The 13,457-nt window shown below is 36.3% G+C and overlaps 1 protein-coding gene across 2 annotated transcripts; it reads left to right on the top strand.

Moving 5' to 3' along the window:
• The first annotated feature begins 312 nt into the window (after positions 1-312).
• Positions 313-8,033, top strand: LOC131329331 (uncharacterized). 2 transcript variants are annotated; one of them, XM_058362421.1, is made up of 8 exons: positions 320-553; positions 1,079-1,134; positions 1,907-3,464; positions 5,265-5,320; positions 5,478-5,711; positions 5,830-6,121; positions 6,690-6,886; positions 7,611-8,033. In XM_058362421.1, exons 3-8 carry the CDS (start codon positions 2,055-2,057, stop codon positions 7,762-7,764), a joined length of 2,343 nt encoding a protein of 780 aa, XP_058218404.1. In that variant the 5' UTR covers positions 320-553; positions 1,079-1,134; positions 1,907-2,054; the 3' UTR covers positions 7,765-8,033. The 2 variants fall into 2 exon arrangements, with proteins under 2 accessions (XP_058218403.1, XP_058218404.1); XM_058362420.1 differs by lacking the exon at positions 1,079-1,134 and having other exon boundaries at positions 313-553.
• Positions 8,034-13,457: the final 5,424 nt, after the last annotated feature.

The following is a 13,457-nucleotide window of genomic DNA, read 5'->3' as shown; positions in this document are numbered from 1 at the left end:
AGAAGAATCAGCTAAACCCCATATATGTAAGTGTTTGATCCGATCTTTCTATATTTCATTCAGATTATAGGACCTTGAAATTTGAATGAAAAAATAGAAGATTGGATTGAATATGTACACAAATCAAATTGGACTGATTTTTCACGAGCTCACTTATTTTGTTTTAAATTATTGAATAACTCGAATCATCAGCGCATGATCTAGAATGGACCCCGCGTTCTTTTCGATACCCCGTCAATATGGGTTTGGTCAGTGCGAGCGAGTAGCACGGCTCAAAAAAAAAAAAACCAGTGAATAACAAAGAGTAAAAGGAAAAGACGGGAAACTTCCCGCTTCTCGCGTTGGTCTCCATTGTCAATTTTCCCGACGGTTTCAAATCCCCAGTCCTAATAATTTCAAATTACGTACTTACCACATTCATTCATTGCCATTCCATATTTCACATCGCTACCTTCCTCCCTCATTTCCTCTTTCCTTCTCTCTCTCTCTCTCTCTCTCTCTCTCTCTCTCTCTCTCTCTCTTCCCCCGTCTCTCTCTTCTCGATTTCAGATCTGTAAGTTATCCCCTCTTCCGCATCAATATGAAATACCCACGCCTGTATATTTTTCTTTCATATTCATGGATTCGTTTATGCCTGTTTGAAGATATTTTGCGATTTCTTGCTTCAATTTGATTGATGATTATTAACTTTTTGGGGGGCAATTGTGATTCGTAACTTGTTTACGCCACCATTACTTCAAGTTTTTTAATAACTAACTTATCCGGACCAACTTACACGCAACATCGGTTTAATGAGGTTGGACTGCATATCATTTTTGTTTTCGAATCACATGTCCTTATGTGCTTGTGTTACGAGTTATGACAACTTCCGGGGTATAGATGATTACCCATTTGGTTGTTTGTATTTCTTTTACGAATTTGTTTGGCGATTACATGCGTTATATGTTTCCCCTATGCTTTATCTGTTGGAGAAGTTCAACTTGACAAGTCAGACATACTTGTATAGTTCTATATCTTTCTCTCTGTATATAATCCTTAGGCCTCCATACTTTTCTGCTACATGTCTGCATTCCTGAAGGCACCCCTCTCTTTCAAGAGGATTCACGGCATGAAGTGGAAGAAGCTTTTGGGAAGGTCATTGGCTTGAATTTGAATTGAAAATGGTCACATTCTAGTTTTTAGGGTTTTTGCTTTTAACTGCTTTCTATTGAATATGATATCATTTATCATTCAATGAGAGGTCATTTTATGCAGTAGCTCCCGGGGTGTTGTCATCGGTTTAACTCCGGCTGTTGTGTTCGTTTGCACTTACTCTTAACAATCCCACTCTTTAATCTAGTGTTGCTTTATATATGAATGTCCATGTCTAAGTCTTACAACACTTGATGCAATTTAATAACCACATCACAAAGTCTAGGACAATGTAAGCACTAAGCACGAACCAGACAGCACCAGTTCGTTCACCAAGGCAATCATACAGCGTTGTTTCAAATAAAAGACAAACCGTAGTCCCAAACATTGTATGTGGTGAAGAACATTCCACTCTTTATTAGATACCACAAAGGTGGTCTAAACATTGGAGTCCCTGTTATTTGTGTGCGTATGTCCCTGTTGTTTGCCCCCTTGTATTGTTTAACCCTTGTTGAAACCAGATTGTGATTTATAGAAGACATATCCCACAGTGCCAATCCACTCCTGTTGGCCAACTACTTGCACAGTCATCTGAAGCAAAATATTTCTTACTTCTTAAAATAACAAACATATCTCTTGATTTATGGCCCATGGTTTACTAATGTCACGTCTTTTGTTACCTTCCAAGATTGACTAGTTTAATGCTTATTGGTGTGAGAAAGTAAATGTTAATAGTAGATTGGCTTATAGAACATGTGTTTATGCTTTTATGCAGGCAGCAGGGCAATCAGAAAATCCTCAGATTGTAATCAAGTATCAGAAGGGAAATTATCACATCAGTGCCAAATCTTACTCAAGTGTTATCAGAGGGACATGTTTTAGGGGGTCCGGTACTATAATCAAAGGCAGAACATATTGCGGGCATGGAGCAGCAAGACAGCACTGTGATGAATAATTCTCCAATTGCCAAGGAGAACGGAGATATGCCTATTCAGAAGGAAGAACATGAAAAGGAAGATTATACCAAGAGAAACTTGGAGATTACTGCATCTGATGAAATGGAGGGAAACACAACTGATGTTCAGAAAGAAGACGAGGAAAAGAAAAACATGGAGGCTTTAGCTGCTAAAAAGGAGGAGTGTACACCTAATTCTCAGAAAGAAAAACAGGAAAAGGAACACTCCACCCCGATTATTGTGTCGGATATTTCAACTGCTGAAAAGCTGGAGGAAGCTGATGTTGATGTTAAAAAAGATGATATAGTGGAAGATGCTAGGGAAGTGACATCACCTAAGTTTAGAGAGGAAGGTAATAAGATCTTCAATGTAACAGATGAATTGGAGGACAAGATGGATCAAAGTAAAGAATTGGCTTCTGGAACAGAAGAAGGAACAAATGGGGATCTTGAGGATGCAAACCGTGAGGAGGCAGAACCTGTATTTGATGGAACAGAAGTTCCTGGGATGGAAGCTAACAGGAGTATGTCCACCCGTTCTTTGGATCTTGACACAGAGACTCAAGGGTCTGTTTGGCCTGAGAAAGCAGTAGCTCTTAAGAACTTTGTGAGAGAGAAGAGTGTCGTTGCTGTCTCCAGTGTTCTTCGTCGCCTTTCAGGAAAAAGCGATGATGGTGGACAAGACATTCCTGATGATGAGGGCAAGGATGAAAATTTTGATAAAAGTACGAAAGAAGTTTCAGATTCTTCGAAGGAAAGTGAAGCCCAAGAAGCCTCTCAGAAAACAGGAGAGAAATCTGGGTGGAATCCCCTTAGCCTAATTAAGATTTCACGTGACGGTGATGCAGAAAATAGGAAGGATGAGTTAATTGAAGAATCGTTACAACCACTTGTAATGAAGGGAAGAATCCTACTTTATACAAGGCTAGGATGCCAGGACTCCAGAGAGGCTAGATTATTTTTACATGGAAAAAAGCTGAGATACATTGAGATTAACATTGATGTGTACCCCAGCAGAAAACTGGAGCTTGAAAAGATTGCTGGGTCTCCTTCTGTTCCTCGAGTGTTCTTTAATGAAATCAATATTGGAGGATTGCGTGAGCTAAAGGGTTTCGATGAGGGTGGCAAACTCGATGAGAAGATCGAGTATGTCATTGCAGAAGTGCCTCCATTTGAAGCTCCTTTACCCCCACTTTCTGGTGAGGATGATATGTCCACTTCTGGGGCTATAGATGAGCTAGCTGTCATAGTCCGAAAAATGAAAGAATCTATTCCGATTAAAGACAGGTTCTACAAAATGCGCAGGTTCACCAACTGTTTTCTTGGTTCAGAAGCTGTGAATTTCTTGTCGGAGGATCAATACTTGGAAAGGGAAGAGGTTAGTTGCATGTGCATCTTGTTAATCTTTCTGAATAAATTTTTATTTTATTTTATTTTATTTTATTTGGGTGATGTTTCACGTCCTGCTTAGTCCTAAACATCTATAGATTCCTATGCAATCGTGGACACAACCCAAGGCAAACCCAAGTCTAATGACTACACTATCATTAGTCATATTCTTTTGTGGTTTTAGACGACATGTCTTTTAGTGTGCCATTTTGGTGACTGGAAGTCTCTAACTTAAGCTTTCTGTTGATACACAAGTAATTTTATTGTGGAGGGGTTTACCTTTACTTCAAAGTCAAAAAAACCTAAATTGGAGGACAATTGTAGACAGCGTGCATAGTTTAGCTGGAGTGATGCTATGTTATGTTAAAATTCTCCAGGTTTGTTGTTGTCATGAACTAGGCTCTGGAAGAGCCCAATCTCATATGCCAATTACTATTTGAGGGTGTGACTCTAGACCTCGTCTATAGATTTCTTATGTATATTTCCGTGAACCCAATGTTCTTCAAATTACTAGGCGCTAGTCGGGAGGAAGAGAGGCACCTAGCGCCTAGGGCGGAGAAAATTAAGTGCGCTCATCTTCGGGCTCGACATAAATAGAAAAAAAAAGATTAGGCAGTCCAGGAAACTCCACCAAAACCTAAAAGTTGTTCTGAAGAGGATCATCCTTCTCCACAACGACGATTTTAAGCGGAGAAAGAGTCAAAGTTCCGGCTAACACGGCATTTTTCATTTAAAAAACTTATCTTTCCCCGAGCAAATATTTATATTAAGTGTCGCGATTTAATTCACGTGACACTGTTTCAATCTCAACAAGAAGCTGACGAACGGAGCACTCGTACTGCATGTCTTTAATATTCAATAACGCATAGAACTTGGTATAAACACACCCACACATATATACAACCTCCGTCCTGAATTTTTTGTTCTAGTTAGCACTTTTTAGTGTCCTAAAAAAACTGTCCCAGTTGCGAAGTAATAGGCAAAAAGTGACAAGTTTACTCTTTTACCCTTTCATTTTGAAAGTAAGTACATGCAATAATGATGTTTTCAAGGGTAAAAAGAGAAAAGAAAAAATATAACAAGTGCAATGATAATGTTCCCCTAATAAGTTGTAATCCCCAAAAAGGACCAATAAATTAAGATGGAGGGAGTATTTTGTTTTGTTAAAGTAACACTTCCCGCTATAATTTTTAATGTTACACATAACACATTTACTCCAAAAACTTTTAAAGATTAAGAAATAGACCCTCCTTCTAGTCGCTGCCTAGCCAACTAATCCCGACTAATGTACAAAATGCCTAATCAACGTCTATACCTTAAAATCTAGGCGTTGGGTGGCTGCCTAGGTCGACTTTTAGAACATCGGTGCCCCTTAATGGGCTAATTTCATTTTGATGATTTAGGAAATGAATGGCTCAAGGATACTGTACTCTAGACCAATTAAATTATCTCTGCTTGAATGGCTCAAGGATACTGTACTCTAGACCAATTAAATTATCTCTGCTTAAATGGCTTAAGGATACTGTACTCCAGACCAATTAAATTATCTCTGCTTGTGCACAGAATATGGTATAAAAGGTAGACTTATAATGTAAAATAGTCGTGTAACTACGGTTTTCTATCCCCAATCTTCTTTTAGAAGAGTTGGAACTTCTAATGAATGAAGGACAACTGGAAAAACTAGCAAATGCAGACTTACATAAAGAAAGAAAGAAGTGTACCTGCTGCTTTTTCTGCTTTCATGATATCGTAGCTAACCATTTTTATACTGTTTTTGTGTTGCAAATAGGCTGTAGAATTTGGTCGGAAGCTTGGAAGCAAACTCTTCTTCCAACATGTTCTTGAGTGAGTGCTGGATTGAACTTTCTTCTACATGTTAACTAGTCTTTCACTCTCTCACGCAAACACATGTGCACACACTTACCAAGAAAAACAAGCATAATTGCTTAATTTTTGTAGAAATTTATTGCTTTTTTCTTATTTGATGGTTTCATTGTTTTAGTGAGAATGTATTTGAAGATGGCAACCACTTGTACCGGTTCTTGGATCATGATCCTGTTGTGATGTCTCAATGTCACAACATTCCAAGGGGTATAACTGAAGTCAAGCCAAAGCCCATAACCGAAATTTCATCAAGGCTTAGGTTTTTGTCTTATGCAATTTTTGAAGCTTACACATCCGAAGATGGAAAACATGTTGATTATAGAAGTATCCATGGGAGTGAGGAATTCGCAAGGTTTGCTCAAACCTTTGATATAGACAGATAAACTTAGTGTAGATACCTTTTGTGCTTTTAATGAACACGGACTGATATTTAATGACTTGTTTCCGTGAATTGCAAAATTTGTTTGTAGATATTTAAGAATAGTTGAGGAGCTCCAGAGAGTAGATATGCAGGACATGCCAAGGGAGGAGAAGCTAGCATTTTTCATCAATCTCTTTAATATGATGGCCATTCATGTGATATTGGTGTGGGGTCACCCTGCTGGAGCACTAGAGCGCAGGAAATTGCTGGGGGATTTTAAGTATGTTATTGGTGGGTGCACGTATACCCTTTCAGCTATTCAGAATGGCATTTTAAGGAGCAATCAGAGACCACCGTACAATCTCATTAAGCCTTTTGGTGTGAAAGATAAACGTTTTAAGGTGAGAGAGTGACTTTACCTCGTCTGCTTGTGGATGCATGTGATGATTTTAACAGCACGAAAGTTACTCCTATATCAACAACAACATCGTTGTAGAAATTATTATATTTTGTAATAATGTCATGTGTAATGTGTTGGGTGGCCAACCAAGTTTGTTACAGTCACACGGATTATTGGTACGGTGCTAAACTTAAAATCTGACATGTTTTCGTTGCAAGTTGCTTGAAACTTCTTTCTTGCAGATTTGTCTTTCTATTGCATCTAGGTAGCACATGCAAGAAAGGAAAAAATAGAAGACAAACTGAACACTATAATTGCTTTCCAATAAACAAGAACTGATTCAATTTGCTGCCCAAGCGATTCGTATTTTGTAGGATTGATATTTTTCTCTGAGTTAAGTGCCGAGTTGTGCATGTCTGAGATGAAGGGTGATTCTTGCTTGACTCAAAAAAGTCAGAGTTGACAGTATTTTGGCTACCAGTAGTAATTTGTATGGTTTGATTGGCTGTTGTTTGTAACAAACGTTTTATTTTTATTTTTATATTCTTTTATCTTTTCTCTTGGGTCAGGTTGCTCTTCCTTACTCAGAGCCTCTTATCCACTTTGCCCTGGTCTGTGGAAATCGATCCGGGCCTGCTCTTAGATGCTACTCACCTGGAAACATTGATAAAGAATTAACGGAGGCAGCTTGTAATTTCTTAAGGAATGGAGGGCTCATCGTTGATCTAAATGCGAAGGTTGCATCAGTCAGTAAGATACTAAAATGGTAGGTTTTTATAGTTTAGGGTCGTAGACGTGCATTGAACTGTCTTTTTCCTCAAAGTCTCAAATTCATTGCTCTCTCTCTCTCTCTCTCTCTCTCTCTCTCTCTCTCATGCACACAAGCTTGTATTAGTCTATTACAGGGTCTATGTTCCATGAAACTCTCCCGAATGTATTTAAGTAACCTTTAAGTACCCGGGTCTCTCACTTGACACTTGGGTATCAATATTGCATAGGTGTTTGACATTTTAGTTGGACATACATCTAAGAAGTAAGAAGCATATTTAGTATTTTAAGTTTAGTGTTGAACAATTTGTATGAGAGTAAAGACCTTTTATCCAAGAAAGATAAGTATATGAACAGAAACTTGAACTTGTCCTTGATATATACCTGCACACATCACCTGTTATGTAGTCCAGGAACATATGACTTGATTACTAACTCCCACGAATCCACCAGAGTTCAACAAAGATGAACATCTGAAAATCACACTTTCTGTAGATATTCAAGTACTAAAGTGTGTTTCAATTGGAGACTCGGGGAATATTCTGGTGAAATTTTGTTTTATACTAGAAGATCAAAAACTCAAAGACGTGGTTTGGTGGATCCATGTTTTGCATGTATGCTGAAAGGTGAACATATGTGACCGTAGCTTGCAAATTTACGGAAGATGCTTGCATTCACATTTTTGCTTCTAACTTGTGCTATTTAATGCTATGAACACTCAGGTACAGTATTGACTTTGGGAAGAATGAGGTGGAGGTATTGAAGCACGCAGCAAACTACCTGGAACCAGACGTGTCCGAAGCATTCCTGGAGCTGATTGCTACCACTCAGTTGAAGGTGGTATACCAGCCTTACGATTGGGGTCTCAACTATTAAGTCTCCTATTATAGCATTACACAGCTTTATACATCTTCCATTGGCTCTTTGGAAACACACATGACAAAGTAGTGTTAGTCGTAAAATATAACTTATTCACATTCCCCCAATAGCCCAACTAAAGGTATGTGCATTTTGATTGCGAATTTGTGTAATGCTACATGGAATTGGTTCTTATGGGGTAGGTTTACTACTAAAGCAAACTTTCAAGTATTCTCATAGACATTCCCGGGATTTCAATCCATATATACGATAATATTGCTTTTGTTTTTGGGGTTGTATTCACAAAGCATTCTGGATTTTCTATAACCAAAGTGGGATGCTCTGCTAGGTTAGAGTATGTTCACCCCGGAGCCTGTGGTAAAATTGTTTTGTTCCCCAGAACTTCCATGTGATAAACCTTGGTGCCTGCTTTAGCTTCTTCGGGTCAGAGGGTATCGCCCTAATGTGGCATTTTGGTTGGTGGATTAATCAGAGTTAGATTCTTTAGGTGATGTTTGGATTTTGAATTTGTAGAAAAATTTGAGGGGAGAGTCAGAGACTCAGAGTAAAAGGATGAAAGATGAATATGACTGTAACTCGATAATTTTGTTGTTTGCATTGATCTCTCCTTATAATTTTTTTTTCCCTCTCTAATTTTCTTCCATTTTCTGTCGATGCATTCGGATGGGAATGCTCAATCACCAAGCGTTGCTATGAATCCTTGACATCAAAGATCGATATATGATCTACAAAATCCAAGCTTAAATTTTATCCTGTTTCGAGATTGAAATCTTTGCCAGGTTAAGAAAAAACAGTATGCCAATCCATGTAAATGTCAAAGCATGAATTGAATTTGTTTTCAGAAGGGAGCGAAATTGGAAAAATGCAGCGTGACCAAAAATAAGTTGAAAGTTTATGAACGGCCAAAAATTTGCGGTTTTTTTTTTTTTTTCAGGCTAAACAAGTAGAAGTATATTTCCCAGAGTTTTTTTTTTCCTTTTTATCTCCCAAACTATGCACATTTTCTTTACTTAGTTCATAAACTATCAATTTGACGATTTCATCCCCTCAACTATCATACCGTTATCTACTTTGTCCAATAGATAATGGAAGTTAGGAATTTGGACGGAAAAAGTCATGTAAGGCGATACTTGATTATGAGAGCTTTAAAAATAAAAATTAATTATGACCTTCAGGATAAAATGATTAAAAAAATAAGATCTTCATACCTGTTTACACGGATTAAAAATTAGAGTGCTTAATTTTTAAACATATTTTTAATATATAAACAGTCTAAATTCTATATAAAGAACTCAGTCTTTTAAAAAAAAATATGTACGTGTCAGTCTCTATAAAATGCCTCGCAAGATTTTGATATATGAACTTTGTAAAAAAATGAAGTGCTCTAATTTTCAATCTGTTTGAACCGGTGCAAAGATCTTATTTTTCTGATCATTTTATCCTAAAGAGTCATAGTTAATTTTTTATCTCTAATACTCTCATAATCAAGTATCTGCTCTACAGGGTTCCAAACAGGGCCTTACGCAACATTTTCCCTCTAAATTTCTAATTTCTGTTATCTATTGGACTAAATAGGTAACGGTATGATAGTTGAGGAAATGAAATATTCAAATTGATAGTTTAGGGACTAAGTAGAGGAAATGTGCATAGTTTGGAGATATTAAAAAAAAAAAAACTCTATTTCCCACATTCTTGAGATGATTTGGGCTGACCCAGTTGATCTCTAACAACAGCAATGCCGTCCTTCTTTCTTAGACTTGGGGTCTCGATGGGCTGACCCATGTTATGTTCATCACAACGAATTCGAGATTCAGAATCACTCCTACTATTTTGCAACGAGAAAATTGGTTTGTGTTTTGAATTTTGGAAACAGCAGCGCTGAAGACAGTTGGAAGCATTCTTGTTGCTACGGACAGTGAACCATATTTTAGTAACCAGTGATGTGTAACCTTGTAGTATCCACAATGAGTTTGATATATTTATGTGTTAAAATGTGTATCATGATTTAAAATGAGTTCCACAAGTATGTGTTAGACATTGCTAACGTAGGAGTGTGTTGAAACATCCGCAAATGAGTTTGATAAATTTGTGTATTTAAATGTTTGTTAAGATAAAAAATGAGTCTCACAAGTGTGTATTAGGAGTGGTGGGCATTTATGTTTTATGGTTTGAGTTTGAATTTATAGAGATGGAACCCAGTTATTGTTTGCTAGCATCTTTGCCAAAGTTGACACACATGCTAGCATACTACAAGATTTGCTACACTCTAGCACACAAACTAATACAAGTATTATAGCAAAAAAATACATTTTTGTTTGCTAAGTGGTAATAAACATGATTAAAACACTAGTTACTAAACCCATTGTGGATGTTTTCACATTGGTAGAATGTGCTAAATTACATGACAAATAGAACCGTTCTGCTATGCATCTATGACAAATCACATGATACCCAAAATGTAGCAAGCAAAATATTAGTATCAAGGAGTGCCATACTATTCGTGAATCAAAATCCTTTACGAAAAGATTCCACGCGTGACGCAAAATGAAACCTATAAAATTTCTATCTAATGATTCGAGTCATTCATACGTAGGACTCAATGAGTTATTATCTATGCAAAAACTAAGATTCGTTGAATATCGATGAATGTTTGACTGAATGCAAAAGAGAAATGAACTGTCTAATTTTTTATTTATTCGGATGAATATCGATATCTCGTGAACTTAATGCGTTGAATACATGATAATCTCATTGAGTTTTATAAAATGAATCAAATGAAACCGTAGGGATCATGATTTGAGAAGATCCAAACTCACCACTCGTGACTCACAACCATCATCGAGCCTCTTCTCTAGTCTAGTTTCTACGATTGCTCAAAATACAAAAAAGGAAAGGCCAATTAGTAGTAGTAAATCATATAAGTACAGTATGTAAGGAATCAAAAGAGAATCACGTGCGGATGCACGTGACGGGGAAAACACATCATGTGATAAAGTTGGTAAATGGCTAAAAAGTAGTGGGGCTTCCATTGACAAAATCTGAAAATGATCATATGGCACTTCACTTCTTCTGACTTTAATTTGGAAAAAAATAAAATAAAAAATAAAAAAAACGCTTTCACTTCCTACAACAAACCCATGTGGATGGTGCTGGCTTAAGGGTGCAGAGCACTAAAGGGTGAGTGACCCTACAAGTCCATTATATTCAGAAATATCATCATTTTTCCTTTGGATGCATGTTGATAATATCCTCATTCATGTACTGGAATATCTTACTTTGTTTTGGTGATGTAGCGTTTGGGATAACATAGCCCAAAATTAGAGCTGTACGTTTCACACCAAATTAATTTTTTTTATTCCAATGTTGTAGTATAAAAAAGAATCTCCGACGGTGTTGTTAGTTTTCGAGTTGTCTTGAGCTTCCTGTCAAAGCTCCTAGTTTTGTGGATTCTATAATTTATGACATGAAATGCATAGTGCGCTAATGCACTACATGAGTGTGGTAAATTTTACCTTAATCTCATCATATGATCTAAATCGTTCAGTTTGTCAAGTTCGTTGTGTAGATTATCCAGAAAGAAAAAAAGCATTAAATTGATCATGTATCATTAGCTCCTTGATTGGCCAACGTCTATTATACAAAACATTGATTAAAAAGACACAAATAAATGTTAGAGGTTTGAATACAGGAATATCTTATGAACCAATAAATGCATGGGTCTCTTTTGCTTTCGAAAATATTTATTGATGTTCACTTATGTTCCTTTGACATATCTTTTCGTAGTTTAAAAAAAAATATCGAAGCTTGTTAATGGGTCCCCCATGTAAAACAATAATCTGAAGAAAATCAAATTTGATGGGTTTATTTTGTTTACTTTTTTTTTGATAAAATGTTACAAAAAATTTGGGCTCTTTTTTTATTTTTGAAAACACAAGGCAAAAAGTTTGAGAAAAATTTAGAAACGGTCCCTGTACTTTACCATACATTTTTATTTCCGTCCCTGTACGAGGAATTTCCCCCAATCACACCTTCATTTTGGCTTTGATACTATGGGAGGTCATCACAGGGATTTTGGCTTTGATACTATGGGAGGTCATCACAGGGACAAAAATAGAACACGAATGAAAATTAAAGATTAAATTAGGTACAATTGATATTCAGGGGACTAATCTATTGGTAAACTATAGGGACCAGTTTTAAAGTCTTTCTTAATTTTCCAAAGTTGTGGCAGGTGCCTTGTATAAGTCGACGAGATGTAATGATTTTTCTTCCAAAATACTAGTAAATGAGAAAAGCAATTCAAATTTTTTTTTTTTATTTTTATGTTATGCATAACGACAAAAACAAGGGATTGAACAGGAGTTCCCCTGTAGAACAAATCGAGATCTATCAAATAAGATCTATATTGGATATAAAATTTATTACTATTTTAAAGATAAAATTAATTTTTTTATACGATTATAATAAAACTGGAGCAAGTAAATTAAGATGGAATGAATATTCTCAAAAGTCTACACAATCTGCGGCATGTCTCCTCCATCAAATCCAATTAAAGGTGAGTTGACTCTACTATTTAAATGGTATTTTTGATATTTTTAGTTAAAAAATACTCATTATTTAGAATGATTTTTTATTTTTAAATTCCGTTGTCTAAATAATATTTTCAATTGAATAAGTGTTATTTTGGCATCTATCTGATTGAAGACAAATAATATTGGGGGGCGATTATTCGCAGCCCCGTATTTTTTCTCTTAACCCACTACTTCACATAGCCCATTTTTAATATTTTAAAAAAAAATTCTCTATAGAACCCATTAAATGTACCTGATCCTCACATTATACCATTCCCTTCTCAAAAAATACACTTTAACTCTCACCCTATCCACAGCCACCACCTCCATAGCCACCACTGCACCACCACCACTCCTGCCAGAACACCACCGCCTCTCTTCAAGGTGTCATTCTCTCTTTCTATTCGTCAGCCTCTCTCTCTCTCTCTGAGTATATACATACATATATACACACACACACGCAATAACAGCAATTAAATCACTTTCCGTAACAACATGTCGAAAAATATGTACAAAATTCGGTAACCAACTGTCAAACTATATATACAAAAATCATACATAACATTTTCGGTAAATAGCTGTTGAAAACAAAATTATATTTCGGTAACTACATGTTGAAAATATGTTCAACCTTCGGTAAACAACTGCCAAACTACTATATACGAAAATCATACATACATTTCGGTAAATAACTGTTAAAAATAAGATTATGTTTCGGTAACTACATGTTGAAAATGCATACAACAAAAATAAGAAACATATATTTCTGTAATTGGATGCTAAAAATGTATCTCAATTTTGGTAACTAACTGTCGAGTATGGTAATATTTTACAGTAGTTAGCTACCCAAATTACTTACTTTATTCTATTCAGACCAGACACATCGAAAAATTGGATTTTGTAAATCCAGACGCCACAACAACAAAGAATAGGAGAATGATGAAGAACAGGGGGAGGAGAAGAGAAGAACAGGGGGAGGTCGCCTGGTGTGTGTTTTAAAAAAAAAAAATGTGAATGATGATTTAGGAAGGAGGGGGAAAGGGGAGGTAGATAATTTAGGGGTTTTAGGCATAGGGGCATATAAGTCATTTCATGTATAGATATAAGGTTAAGTAGGTC

The sequence above is a fragment of the Rhododendron vialii genome, chromosome 6a (assembly GCF_030253575.1).
Source record: "Rhododendron vialii isolate Sample 1 chromosome 6a, ASM3025357v1".
Classification (NCBI taxonomy): domain Eukaryota; kingdom Viridiplantae; phylum Streptophyta; class Magnoliopsida; order Ericales; family Ericaceae; genus Rhododendron; species Rhododendron vialii.
Note: the sequence above shows the minus strand (reverse complement) of the source record. Positions and strands in the feature narration are given on the sequence as shown.